This window comes from Eimeria necatrix, genomic scaffold, assembly GCF_000499385.1.
Source record: "Eimeria necatrix Houghton genomic scaffold, Enh_scaff754, whole genome shotgun sequence".
Classification (NCBI taxonomy): Eukaryota; Apicomplexa; class Conoidasida; order Eucoccidiorida; family Eimeriidae; genus Eimeria; species Eimeria necatrix.
The window spans coordinates 5,001-17,992 of NW_013654577.1; the positions used below are offsets into that span (position 1 = coordinate 5,001).

Sequence of the window (12,992 nt, forward strand, 5' to 3'; positions counted from 1 at the left end):
GAGCCCTGCGGCTGGGTTAGCTGCGGCGCCTGACCTGCTGCTGCTGCTGCTGCTGCTGCTGCTGCTGCTGCTGCTGCGCAGGACGTGTTGAAGCCGCTGCCGGAGAGCGCGCTGGGGCCGCAGGGCTGCTGGCTGAGCCTGGAAAAGGAAACAGCAGCAGTAGCAGCAGAAACAGCTCTTATGAGGAGAGTTCAAAGACTTTTTGAAAGAATTGTTTCTTTTCCTCAAAGAATAACTTTGGAAAGAAGCAGGTGGATGGAGGCTTGCGAGCAGGCCCGGCTCGCAGACCTTCTCCGCAAGGTCAGCCAAACCCTAAACCCTAGCAGCAGCAGCAGCAGCAGCAGCAGCAGCAGCAGCAGCAGCAGCAGGGGGGGGAGCAGGGCGAGGCGCACAGGGGCAGGCCCGGCGAACGCCCCAAGGGCGCAGCAGCAGCAGCGGCTGCTGCTGTGGAGGAGGAAGCAACCAGCAGCAGCGAGGCGACCCAGGAGACTGACTGCAGCAGCAGCAGCAGCAGCAGCAACAGCAGCAAAAGCGAAACCTTCGACGAGGGCCCCCTAGAGCCCGTGGCAGGGGCCCCCGCGCCCCTGGGGGGCCCCTCCCCTTCATGCGGGGCCCCTGCTGCTGTGCCCTGGGGCCCCCAGGGGCCCCAGGGGGGCCCCCCGCCCCTCCCGGGGCTGTCCGCGAGGCCCCTCACTGCAGCAGAAGAGTCCCTGCCTTTGCTGCTGCGCAAAGTTGCAGAAGGAGCTTCGCAGCTAGAAGTGCTGGAAGTTAATCTGCAGCACTTGGAGCAGCATCTGCAGCAGCTGCGGGAGCTTCGGCAGCAGCAAGCGGCGAAGCAGGCGGTGCTGCTGCGCCAGCGAGACGCAGCAGCAGCTGCTGCTGCTGCTGCAGGCGGCGGCGGACTGGCTGCAGCAGCAGCAGCAGCAGCAGCAGCAGCAGGCAAGGCCGGCCACGAGGCACTGCTGAGCATTGCAAACGCAGAAGAGATGTTCGGGCCGCGGCAGGGGCCGCGGCAAGGCCGAGAGAACGCAGCAGCAGCAGCGGCAGCAGCAGCAGCAGCAGCAGCAGCAGCGCTGCAGCAGCTAAGCCAGGAGATCAATGCCTGCGAAGCAGGCATTCGAAACGCCTCACATGAATTAGGCAAAACTCTCCAAGTTCGTGCTGCTGTAGCCAGCAGGCACCAGCAGCACCAAATGCAGCTTGCCCACATTCGCGCGCAGCAGCAACTGCAGCAGCAGCAGCAGCAGCAACAGCAGCAGCAGCAGCAGCAGCAGCAGCAGCAGCAAATGCAGGCCAGGCAAAAGAAGGAACAGACAGCTCTGCCGCCCTCTGCCCCCGCTGCAGCTGGGGGGCCCCCGGGGGCCCCTGCAGCACCCAGCCAAGGCCCCCGCAAGAAGACAGGGGGGGCCCCCGGGGGGCCCCCAGGGGGGCCCCCACTTGCTGAGGCTCTAAAGAGCAGCAGCAAACAGCAGAAGACAACTCTTAAGGGGCCCGCGCAGGAGCTGCGGAGCATTTCCGCGGAAAAGAAAGAAGGGGGGGGCCCCCTGGGGGGCCCCCACAAGAAGGGGGCCCCTGGGGGGCCCCCTGGCTCTGGGGGCCCCCAGGGGCCCCAGGGGGCCCCCGGGGCCCCTGGAGAGGGCCTGGAGTGGCACGAAACCCTCTGCAGCGCCTGGCCAGACTTGAATTCTCAAGTTATGAGTATGGTCCCGAAAGAAGTCCTAAAAGAGGCATTTCAGCTGCTAATTGACTTCATAGAAATCCGACTGGACCTCCACCACTGCAGCACACAATGGGGGGCCCCCCTGGGCCTCTCAGGGTCCTCGGGGGCCCCAGCGGGGCCCCACTAGAACTCCCGGGGGCCCCAGGGGGGCCCCCCTAGAACTCCCGGGGGCCCCAGAGGGGCCCCCTAAAACTCTCGGGGCCCCTGGGGGGCCCCCATATGGCTGTTGGGGGCCTTCGGGGGCCCCAGAGCAGCAGCAGCAGCAGCAGCAGCAGCAGCTGCCGCTGCTGCTGCTGCGAGAACTTTAGAGCAATTAAAGAGGGCAGCAGCAATTAAGTGGCCTTCTCTTTAAATATTTATAACTGAAAAAGCTGCAGAGGCTTCAGCTGTCTGTGGCAGTGCCTTTGCTGAGTTGGCCCTTGGCAACGCGGTGTACGTACACCTCGGGAACTGCAGCGCTGCTGCTGCTGCTGCTGCTGCTGCATGTCAGGAGCAGCAGCAGCGCGTTTGCTGCTGTGTGCATACCTCACAGGAGCAGCGCTGCTGCTGCTGCTGCTGCTGCTGCTGCTGCTGCAGCAGCAGCAGCAGTTCATTGCTGAGGGTGGTTTGCTTTTTAGCGTGGCCGAGAACAGCTTTATTCGGCTGGGTTCTTAACCCCAACTCAATAAATAAGTTTTATACAGATAAATTAATTAATTAATCAAATAATTAAACTCCAAATAAATAAATTTAAATAAATTAATTCAAATAAATAAATTTAATTTAAATAAATAATTCGACTGCAGCTGACTTGGAATGCCCTTCGGCTCGGCCGCCGCTGGCAGCAGCTGCGGGCACACTTCAACAGCAGCAGCAGCAGCAGCGAGCAGCAGCAGCAGCAGCGAGCAGCAGCAGCAACGCCAGCAGCAGCTAATATATATTTAGGGAGCCAGGCCTTCTCTGTACAAGGTGGAACCTAGCAGCTGCAGCAGCAGCAGCGGCAATATCAGCAGCAACAGCAAGAGCTGCAGCAGCAGCAGTAGCAGCTGCAATATCAGAAGCAGCAGCAACAGCAGCAGCAGTAACAGCTGCAGCAGCAGCAGTAACAGTTGCAATGTCAGCAGCAACGGCAACAGCTGCAGCAGCAAAAACAGCTGCTGGGGCAAAACGACAGCAGCAGCAGCAGAGTGTGCCTTCACTCAGCTTCAATCTGGCTCTCTCTCCAACCGCTTTTGCTGCTGCTGCTGTTACTGTTGCTGCTGCTGCTGCTGCTACTTCTTTTGCTGTTGTTGCTATTATAGCTGCTGCTGCTGCTGCTGCTGCTGCTGCTGCTGCTACGGCTATTGTTGCTGCTGCTGCTGGCCTTACAACTATTGGTGTTGCTGTTAATCTTGGTGCACTGTAGTTGCACTGTTCTTCGCAGTAAGCAGCAGCAGCTGCTGCTGCTGCTCCTACCTTTATTGTTATTGCTGCTGCTGCTGCTGGTGCTGCTAGTAGCGTTATTGCTGCGCTTGACGTTGCTGCTGCTGTTACTGCTGCTGCGGTAGCTGGCGTTGTTACTGCTGCTGCTGCTTCTTTAATTGCTGCTGCTACTATTACTACTGTGCCACTGCTGCTGCTGCTGCTTCTGATATTGCTGCTGCTGCTGCTGCTGCTGCTACCATTGCTGCTGCTACCACCACCCCGCGCTGCTCTCTCGCGCAGCCAGCCGGCGTTTGGAGCAGCATTTAAGTTTTAAAATTAAAAAAATAAAATTAAAAACTTTTAATTCGAAGTTTTTCTGAATTTCATGTCTTGGGGCTGCGCTGCCCCCGTGGAATGCTCTCAGCCGGCGGTCACGCGGGCGCGGCGGCGGAAACCGCGGAGGCTTCGTGCGGGAAAGGAGCGAATCTGGTTTTAAAAACGGGAACTTAGGAAGAAAAAGGAAAATAAAAAAGGAATTTGAATTAATTTTGGCGAATTTCCGCGAAAAAGTGCAGCTTTCCGCGGGCGGGGCCTGGCAGCTGCCGCAGCCGCGCCGCAGCTGCATGCACAGCCCGAGACGGAAAGGAACTTCTTTGCAGCTCTTCGCCTTCGATTTGCCGTTTTGCGTTGAAGAGGAAAAAGCCGCTGCAGAGGCTCGCAGGGGCGGCCGGGCTGGGTTTCCTTGTGCGGGGTGGAGCCGCCGCGCCGGCGGATTTCGCGGAGACCAAGTCCTTTTTCCGAGTTTTTCTCGCGAATTCAACACTTTTTGTCTTTTGCTGCTGCTGCGCCGCCTTTGTTCCGAAGAAAAAGGTCCAAATTGGCGCATTTGGCGCGCGGGCGTTCGCGCGTGTCTGAGGTGTACAGACACCTGGCGCGGCGCGATCACGCGCCGGAACACCGCCGCGATCTCAGTTCAATCATTCTGCGGACTTCTTCGAAACTGCTGCTCAACTTCTCCAAAAGATTCTCTTTTTTCTCCTCTTCAGCTGAGAAAATGCTGCCAGCAGCTCCCAGCTGCTGCCTGGCAGCAGCAAACGCCCTCATGGGCCGCTTTGCTGCGCGCCACCGCCGCTTCTTGACCCCGAGGGCCTTCAGCAGCAGCTCGCTCGGGCCCGCAGCAGCTGCTGCTGCAGCTGCTGCTTCTGCTGCTCCTTACGCGCCCGACGGCCACCACGCCGCAGACAAGCACCCAGCAGCAGCAGCAGCAGCAGCAGCAGCAGCAGCAGCAGGCACTCCGCGCAGGGAGCACGTCGTGGTCTTGGGCACCGGCTGGGCCGCCGTCAGCTTCGTCCGAAACCTGGACCCGAACAAGTGGGTGCCTTGCTGCACCGATGCTGCAGCAGCAGCAGCAGCAGCTGCTGCTGCTGCTGCTGCTCGTTCTGCAGCAGCAGCAGCAGCAGCCCCTGCCTTTATCTAGTTCATCCGCGCTCTCCAGCTTCCCCAAATACCATTCGATGCTGTCCCTGTTCTTCACGGACTTTACGCATCCCAGTTTCTTGAATTTGCCCTTTGCTGCTGCTGCGCTGCTGCTGCTGCGCTGCTGCTGCTGCTGCTGCTGCTGCTGCTGACCTGCGCTGTGGGGCCCGCAGGTTCGAAGTGACGGTCATTTCGCCTCGAAATTATTTCACCTTCACTCCGCTGCTTCCCAGCGTCTGCGCCGGCACCCTCACTCCCCTCAGCTGCATTGAGGTGCTGCTGCTGCTGCTGTTGCTGCTGCTGCTGCTGCTGCTGCTGCTGCTGGGGTTGTTATTGTTGCTGCTGCTGCTGGGGTCGTTGTTGTTGTTGTTGCTGCTTCTGGGGGTTCTACTGCTGCTGGGGTTGCTGCTGCTACTCGGTTTATTGTTGTTGCTGCTGCTGGAGTTATTGCTGCTGCTGTTGGGCTTGCTGGTGGTGCTACCGGAGTTGCTGCTGCATCTGTTGGCGTTGCTGCTGCTGCTGCTGGAGTTGCTGCTGCTGCTGCTGCTGCTGCGGGCTTGGCGCACTGGGCGGGTGCGCAGCAGCTCTTATTCCCGCTTTTGAGGCGTTTGGCTTGTGATGGGTTTATTGAAAGAAAGGAAAAGTGTTTTAAATAATTATTTATTTAATTTGCTGCTCCTTGCTGCTGCTTGCTGCTGCTGCTGCTGCTGCTGCTGCTGCTGCTGCAGCCCATCAGGGGCTTCTCCCGAGACCGCAACGGCCGCCGCCTTTTGAACTTCTACGAGGCGCACGCGACGGACATTGATTTTGAAAACAAGAGAGTTTGTGGGGAAAACTGGAGAAATAAATGCAAAATAAATCAAAAATAATGAATTATTTCGAATTATTTCAAAATATTTCACTTTATTTCAGTTTTATTCTTCTTTTTGCAACAATTCAACTTCAGTTCGCATTCAGGAAGCTGCGCGCCGCTTCTGAGGTGTATGGACAGCTCGGACTGCGGCTCTTGATCTTTTCAGCTTTCCGACTTTTGTCTTTTCACTTCTCCATTTATTTAAAATAAATAGATAATTAATAAATAAATAAATGAATAATAAATAAATAAATAAATAAAAATGAAATAGAATGAATGCGTCCATTAGGCTTCGACTGTTCATAGTTTCCGCTTCTGAGGTGTATGGACAGCTCGGACTGCGGCTCTTGATCTTTTCAGCTTTCCGACTTTTGTCTTTTCACTTCTCCATTTATTTAAAATAAATAGATAATTAATAAATAAATAAATGAATAATAAATAAATAAATAAATAAAAATGAAATAGAATGAATGCGTCCATTAGGCTTCGACTGTTCATAGTTTCCCGAGTGTTTTGCTGCTGCTGTGCACGCTGCTGCTGCGGTTTCCGCTGCTGCTGCCGTTCTGCCTCCCCCGCTGCTGCTGCTGCTGCGCTGCTGCTGCTGCTGCTGCTGCGCTGCTGCTGCTGCTGCTGCTGCTGCTGCTGCAGCGTGCGCGAGCCGCACTTCGAGCTTCAAAGTGGACTACGACAAGCTGCTGCTGGCAGTGGGAACAGATCCAAACACTTTCGGAGTTCCCGGAGTTGAAGAAAATTGTTTTTTTCTCAAAGAAGTCGAACATGCAGTTCAAATTCGAAAACGAGTTATGGCCAACTTCGAAACTGCTGCGCTCCCGAGTCCGTTTGCTGCAGCAAGTTGCTGCAGCAAGTTGCTGCAGCAAGTTGCTGCAGCAAGTTGCTGCAGCAAGTTGCTGCAGCAAGTTGCAGCAAGCTGCAGCAAAGCTGCAGCTCATTTGTTATTTGTTATTTATGTTTATTGTTTATTATTTATTATTTGTTATTTATTATTATTATTTATTTATTGTTTGTTATTTTTATTCTTTTGCATTTTTCTTTGCTGCTTTCGAGCTGCGGTCTGATTAGTCTCTGCCGTTGGTGTTATTAATCCGCAATAATAATTAATTATAATTTGCCATTGATTATTTAATTATAAATAACAAATAATAATTAATAATTAATAAATAATAATTATTAATTATTAATTATTAATCAAGTATTATTAATTATAAATTAATTATTTATTATTCGAGTTCATTAACCACCGTTCATAGTTGCTGCTGCCCGCAATAAAAGCATGGCCCACGCGGCGCGCCATGGTTTAGGGTTTAGGGTTTAGGGTTTAGGGTTTAGGGTTTAGGGTTTGTGTGGCTCAGCAACATCGCAGCAAGAGAGGGAGCGGCTGCTGCACTTCGTGGTGGTTGGGGGGGGCCCCACAGGTGTAGAGACAGCAGCAGAGTTTGCAGACTTTATAAGAGAAGACATGAAGCGGATTTTCCCTGAAGTGCGCCCCCCTATACTCCCTTTTAGGGTTTAGGGTTTGGGGTTAGGGTTTGGGGTTTAGGGTTTGGGTTTTGGGTTTGGGGTTTCGGGTTTTGGGCGTGGGGTTTAGGGTTTAGGGTTTCGGACTTAGGGATTGGCCTTTGGGATTAAGGGTTTAGGGTTTAGGGCTGCAGACGTAGGGTTTAGGGTTTAGCTGCTGCTACTTTTGCAGCGGCTGCGCCTGCCTTGCCTTGCTGCAGCTGCTGCGTGCTGCTTGTTCTGCTGCTGCTGCTGCTGCTGCTGCTGCTGCTGCTGCTGCTGCTGCTGCTGCTGCTGCTGCAGCTGATGCCCCACGTTGCAATAACCCTGGTGGAGGGGGGCCCCCGGCTGCTGCCTACATATGCCCCAGAGATCAGCAGCTACGCGCAGCAAGTGCTGCAGCAAACCCTCAAAGTGCGGCTGCTGCTGCAGCACCAAGTTGTTGCTGTTGGCGAGAAAACCCTCACCTGCAGGAGACTCAGCGGCGGCAGCAAGCAGCAGCAGCAGCAGCAGCAGCAGCAGCAGAACAATGAGGTGCGTTCGGAGCCATTTCAGCTGCGGCCAGCCGGCAGCACACATCTGCTGCTGCTGCTGCTGCTGCTGCTAGCTCTAGTGGTACTGCTGCTGTTGCTGCTGTCCTGCGTCTGCTGCTGCTGCTGCTGCGAGCTCTAGTGCTGCTGCTGCTGCTGCTGCTGCTGCATTTGCGTGTATTTGGGGGCATCCATGATGCAGGCGTTCTCTCTCTTGAGTCTTTTCTGCTGCTTTTGTCTCTCCCTGCCGCTGCCTTCTGCTCACAAACCCTAAACCCTAAACCCTAAACCCTAAGTTTGAGTCGGTTTTTAAATCTTTTTATTTTTGCAATTCAGGAAAAAGTAATTCAGCAGGGCTTTGTGCTGTGGGCCAGCGGCGTGGGCCAAGTGCCTCTGGTGCGCAAGCTGCTGCAGGAGCGGCTGCCGCCCCCCCCCAGCAGCAGCAGCAGCAGCAGCAGCAGCAGCAGCAGCAGCAGCAGCAGGGGGGGCCTCAGGGCCCTTCCTGTTGATGAACACTTGAGGGTTTATGGTGCTGCTGGCGTTTTTGCTGCTGGCGACTGCGCGCTGCTGCTGCCGCGGCGTTTAGCTGCTGAGACGGATGCGCTGTGGACTGCTGCTGGGCAAGTCGAACTTGGCCAATTAATGAATAATTATTTATTTATTTAATTAAATTAATTAATTATTAATCAAATTTATTAATTTTGTGCCATTTATTCTTTCTTTTGGATGTTGTTGCCGCGGTTTCCGCGGAAAAACGAGGCCAAGAGCTGCCAGGGAGGCTCCCAGCTGCGTGCGAGGGTTTAGGGTTTAGGGTTTAGGGTTTGGGGTTTGGGGTTTGGGTCTGCAGCAGCTGCGACGTGAGCCTCTCCTGGCTGCAGCAGCAGCTGCCGCAGCTGCAGCAGCAATATCCCCAATTGAATCCTCTGAAGTTTGATTTGAAAAAAGAAAAAGATGAAGGGCCTTTAACGAAGCAGCAGCTGCAGCAATTGCTGGGTGAGGACTTCTTTTATGTCTTTGCAGCTTGCTGCTGCTGCTCTTCTTCCTGCTGCTGCTGCTGCTTCTCTTCCTCCTGCTGCTGCTGCTTGTCTTCCTGCTGCTGCTGCTGCTTCTCTTCCTGCTGCTGCTGCTGCTGCTTCTCTTCCTGCTGCTGCTGCTGCCCAGAGCGTTACTGCTGCTATACTGCTGCAGCCCTTTTCTGCCGCTTCCCCGCTGCTGCCCCCTCGCCGCTGCCCCCTCGCTGCCGCTTCACCTGCTGCTGCTGCTGCTGCTGCTGCTGCTGCTGCTGCTGCTGCTGCTGCAGAGCGCATTGACGCGGCCTACCGGCCCCCCGCGCCCACGGCTCAGAACGCGCGGCAGGCGGGGATTTATTTGGCGCGGAAGTTCAACTCGGGTGGGGGCCCCGCGTTTAGCGAGGAGTGGAAGGGTTCTTTGGCTTACGTCGGTGCGTTTTTTTCTTTTTTTCGACAATTTAACTCCATTTTTCTTCCAGTTTTATTTCATTTTGTTTTATTTTGTTTTTATTTCTCTTATTTCTCTTTTATTCGCTTTTTCCCGACGTTTTTAGCACTCGGGGGAGCCCAGGACGCATTTTTGCCTCCCCGCTGCTGCTGCTGCTGCTGCTGCTGCTGCTGCTGCTGCTGAGGGCCGGGGCCCCACAAACCCTCATAAACCCTCACAAACCCTCACAAACCCTAGCAAACCCTAGGTGCAGCTTTCTTCGAAGGGCTCTGCTTCAGTCCCCTTCGTTTGACTTGATCAAATTCCTTTCTTTTGCTGCTGCTGCTGCTGCTGCTGCTGCTGCTGCTGCTGCTGCTGCTGCTGCAGGTAACCACAACGCGGTGGCGCAGCTGCCTGGGTATATTGTCACTGGGGGTTTCTTCTCCTTGCCTCTGTGGAAGGTAAATTATTGCTGCTGCTGCTCCGGATCCTTTGAGTTGCTGCTGCTGCTGCTTTCGTTGCTACTGCTGCTGCTGCTTTTGCTGCTGCTGCTGCTGTTGCTTCTCACCGTCTGCGGCTGCTACCGCTGCTGCTGGTTCTGCCATTTTTGCTGCTGCCGCTTCTGTGGCTTCTGCTCGTCGCTCTGCCACCACCGCTGCTGCTGCCGCGACCGCTGCTGCTGCTGCCACTGCTCTGCTGCTGCTGCTGCTGCTGCTGCTGCTGCTGCTGCAGGCCGTGTACGTGCAAATGCAGCTGACGTGGCGCATCCGTTTGATCTGCTGCTTCGACTGGCTGCGGACTCTTTTTGCTGGGCGAGATGTGGGGCGGGAGCACAGCTATTACAAGTAGTGGAAAAAGAAAAATAAAATAATTAAAACAATTAAATAAAACAATTAAAACAATTAAATAAAACAATTAAAACAATAATTAGTCTTCAAATATTAATTCTCCATTTGAGAGAGCACTGGTAAGGTACGCGGAGTGCTTTTTGCTGCTGCTGCGCAGCAGCAGTGGCGCTGCCCAGCTGTAGACACAGCAGCAGCAGCAGCAGCAGCTGCTGCTGCACGATCTGCAGCAGCTGCAGCAACAGCAGCAGCAGTTGCTGCTGCAGCAGGAAACTTTTTGTTAGTGAATAAAATAAGGGCTCTAAGAAGAGACAGGAAGCTGCTGCAGCAGCAGCAGCAGCAGCAGCAGCAGCAGCAAGAGGTGCAGCAAGCAGCAAACAAATGAAACGAAGTATATAAGCAGCAACCTTTAAATATTTGTTTTTTATCCTCTAAGTCCGTTTTCTGTCTCCTTTCGCCCTGAGGGTCAATTCCCAAGTCCCATTAGCAGCTCTTTCCGCAAGGGGCCCCCCCGGGGGCCCCCAGGGGCCCCCAGGGGCCCCCAGGGCCCCCTTAGGGGCCCCCCAGGGGCCTCCAGGGAGCTCCTTAGGGGCCCCCTGTGGGGCCCCCAAAGAGCCCCCTAAGGGCCTTTAGGGGCCCCCTGGGGCCCCTAAAGACCTTTAGGGGCCCCCTGGGGCCCCTAAAAGGCCATTAAAGACATTTACGGCCCCCAGGGGGCCCCTAAAGACCACCAGGGGCCCCCAGGAGGGGCCCCTAAAGAGGGCTGAGGTTTGAAGGGCCCCTGGGGGGCCCCTGGGGTTCCCCTGGGGGGCCCCTGGGGCCCCTAGGGGACTTGAGAGTGTTTTGTGGCTGCAGCACATTTGAGGTGTACGTACACCCCAAAGTGTGGGGTGTACGTGCTGGGGGGCCCCACAGGAGTGGCGTCATTAAATGAATGCATGCAAATAAATGAATTGCAAAAAGATCAAAGAACACTTCTTTAATAAGTTTGGGAATATTCTTTTGTTTTTATTCTGTCAAAAGAAGCAAACGGAAACTCTCTCTAACTACTTTCGTTTATTCCCCACTTTGAGGGGCCCCCCTCTGTACCCTAGGGGCCCCTGGGGCCCCTCTGTACCTTGGGGGCCCCTTAGGTACCTTAAGGGCCCATGGGGCCCCCCTCTGTACCCTAGGGGCCCCTGAGGCTTCTCTGTACCCAGGGGGCCCCTTAAGTGTCGTAAAGGCCCATGGGGCCCCCCTCTATACCCTAGGGGCCCCTGGGGCCCCCCATATGCGCTCTGGGGGCCCCTGGGGGCCCTCTGTACCCTAGGGGCCCCTGTGGTCCCATCTGTGCTCTCGGGGCCCCCGGGGCCCCCGCTGTACCCTAGGGGCCCCCCTAGGGGCCCCTGGGGCCCCAACAGTGCTTGGGGGGCCCCTGGGGCCCCATCTGCAGCCCGAGGGTTTTGGTACTTTGCCTCGGGGCCTGGGGACACTTTCTAGGGTTAATAAGAGTGCAGTGGGGCCCCTGGGGGCTTTGTTGGGTTCAAGGGGTAGGCCGTTGGGAGGTGTAGGGTTTAGGGTTTAGGGTTTAGGGTTTAGGGTTTGTGGCGCGTCGCGAAGAAGACTCGTTGGCCCTGCGGGAACAACTTGGTGGTAAATAACTTTGAAAAATGCGGAAAAGTCTGAAATGGATTAATTTATGGAGGCATTAAAAGCTGGAAAACCCCACAAGGAGGGCCCCTGCTTTGCTGCTGCTGCTGCTGCTGCTGCTGCTGGCGCTGCTGCTGCGAGCCCCGGGGCTGCATACAGCTGCCGGCGGGCGGGGTCTCGGGGGAAAAAGTTTGTTTTTTGGATTAAAAATGAAAGGAAATAAATAAAAAGGAAAACAAATGCGTTTTCTTGTTGAATTGGATCGACTGCGGAGCGAGCGGGCTTCGAGGCGTTCGTCGGGCGTTGCGTTTGCTGCTGCTGCTGCTGCTGCTGCTGCAGCAGGCGGCCTCCTGCGTCCGTTGTTCCGCAATTTTCGCGACTTTGCTGTTTGTCGGCAACGAATGGAATTAAAGCTGCATTTTAAGCGCAAAAGTAGTTTGAATTAAGCCTCGAAGCCGCGAGCAGCAGCCTGCGACCCCCGCAGCAGCAGCTGCTGCTCCTCCTCCGCTGCAGCAGCAGCAGCAGCAGCTCCCGCCCGCCCAACAATGCCGAGCGCGTCCTCCCCGCCCCTGCCGTGACGAAGAACAGCCCCAGCCTCGCCCTCCCCCTCCCCCCCGTCCCGCTGCCGCTGCTGCTGCTGCTGCTGCTGCTGCGCTGCTGCTGCTGCTGCTGCTGCTGCGGAAATGCCCGTGCTGTACCACCTCAGCCTGCAGAAGCCCACGGCCGCCGTGGGCGCCGTCCACGGCAGCTTCAGCGCCCCCAGAGTTCAAGAAGTTGTGGTGAATAGGGGGCGGCTGTTGGAGCTGCTGCGGCCGGACGAGGAGGGGAAGCTGCACTCCATCTGCAGCACAGATGTCTTCGGCATCATCCGCAGCATCGCCACCTTCCGCCTCACCGGTCTGCTGCTGCTGCTGCTGCTGCTGCTGCTGCTGCGTTTTTCCTGCACCTGCTGCTGTTTCGGGAGTCCTCCTGCTGCTGCTGCTGCTGCTGCTGCTGCGCCGCCGCCTGGGGCGGAGCGGCTGGAGCCTGCAGCAGCAGCTGGGTGCAGTTGGGAGGCGTTGGGCGGGTTAAATTGGAATAAATTGAATTAAATGCATTAAATTAATTATTTTTAATTAAATTAATTCATTTAAATTGAATTTAATCCTCCAAATGCTCGCAGGAGCTCTGACGGACTACATCGTCTTGGGCAGCGACTCGGGCCGTTTGGTGATCGTCGAGTTCGACGCCAAGAACAACCTCTTCAAGCGCGTCCACTGCGAGACTTTCGGCAAAACAGGTCCAAAATTAATTCAAATTAATTCAAATTAGTTCAAATTAATTCAAATTAATTAATTTAATTCAATTAATTCCGTTTATTTCGTTCAATTCGGTTCGTTTGATCCATTTATCCCTCCCTTCCGCCCGCTGCGGCAGTTTCGCCGCTGCTGCTGCTGCTGCTGCTGCTGCTGCTGCTGCTGCTGCTGCTGCTGTTATTGGCTTATTTCGAGAACCCCGTGGACTCCGTCGCTGCTTCTTCTTGCTGCTGCTGCTGCTGCTGCTGCTGTTATTGGCTTATTTCGAGAACCCCGTGGACTCCGTCGCTGCTTCTTGCTGCTGCTGCT

The 12,992-nt window shown here is 55.4% G+C and overlaps 4 protein-coding genes across 4 annotated transcripts in view; 3 read left to right on the plus strand and 1 right to left on the minus strand.

Annotated features, from left to right (window-relative positions):
* The window catches only part of ENH_00074340 (tubulin-tyrosine ligase family protein, putative), a gene marked incomplete at both ends in the record, with an annotated part of 6,227 nt that extends 4,380 nt beyond the window's left edge, over positions 1 to 1,847 (plus strand). Inside the window, one exon of the mRNA XM_013582819.1 lies at positions 453 to 1,847. Coding sequence (XP_013438273.1) covers positions 453 to 1,847 — 1,395 coding nt within the window. The remainder of the gene's footprint in view (positions 1 to 452) is intronic.
* A 782-nt stretch (positions 1,848 to 2,629) lies between these two features.
* Positions 2,630 to 3,426, minus strand: ENH_00074350 (hypothetical protein; the record flags this gene model as incomplete). Its single annotated transcript, XM_013582820.1, is given in 2 exon segments — positions 2,630 to 3,295; positions 3,301 to 3,426. Coding segments are annotated over 2 exon segments (792 nt in total).
* Positions 3,427 to 4,157: 731 nt separating this feature from the next.
* On the plus strand, positions 4,158 to 9,763 carry ENH_00074360 (pyridine nucleotide-disulphide oxidoreductase, putative; the record flags this gene model as incomplete). The annotated part of the gene is made up of 10 exons (XM_013582821.1): positions 4,158 to 4,474; positions 4,753 to 4,852; positions 5,308 to 5,404; positions 6,803 to 6,930; positions 7,251 to 7,481; positions 7,814 to 8,097; positions 8,325 to 8,470; positions 8,778 to 8,918; positions 9,302 to 9,375; positions 9,647 to 9,763. The coding sequence occupies 10 exons, from the start codon at positions 4,158 to 4,160 to the stop codon at positions 9,761 to 9,763; spliced, it is 1,635 nt and encodes a 544-aa protein (XP_013438275.1).
* Positions 9,764 to 12,071: 2,308 nt separating this feature from the next.
* Positions 12,072 to 12,699, plus strand: ENH_00074370 (hypothetical protein; the record flags this gene model as incomplete). Its single annotated transcript, XM_013582822.1, has 2 exons — positions 12,072 to 12,285; positions 12,551 to 12,699. The coding sequence occupies 2 exons, from the start codon at positions 12,072 to 12,074 to the stop codon at positions 12,697 to 12,699; spliced, it is 363 nt and encodes a 120-aa protein (XP_013438276.1).
* Between the last annotated feature and the right edge of the window lie 293 nt (positions 12,700 to 12,992).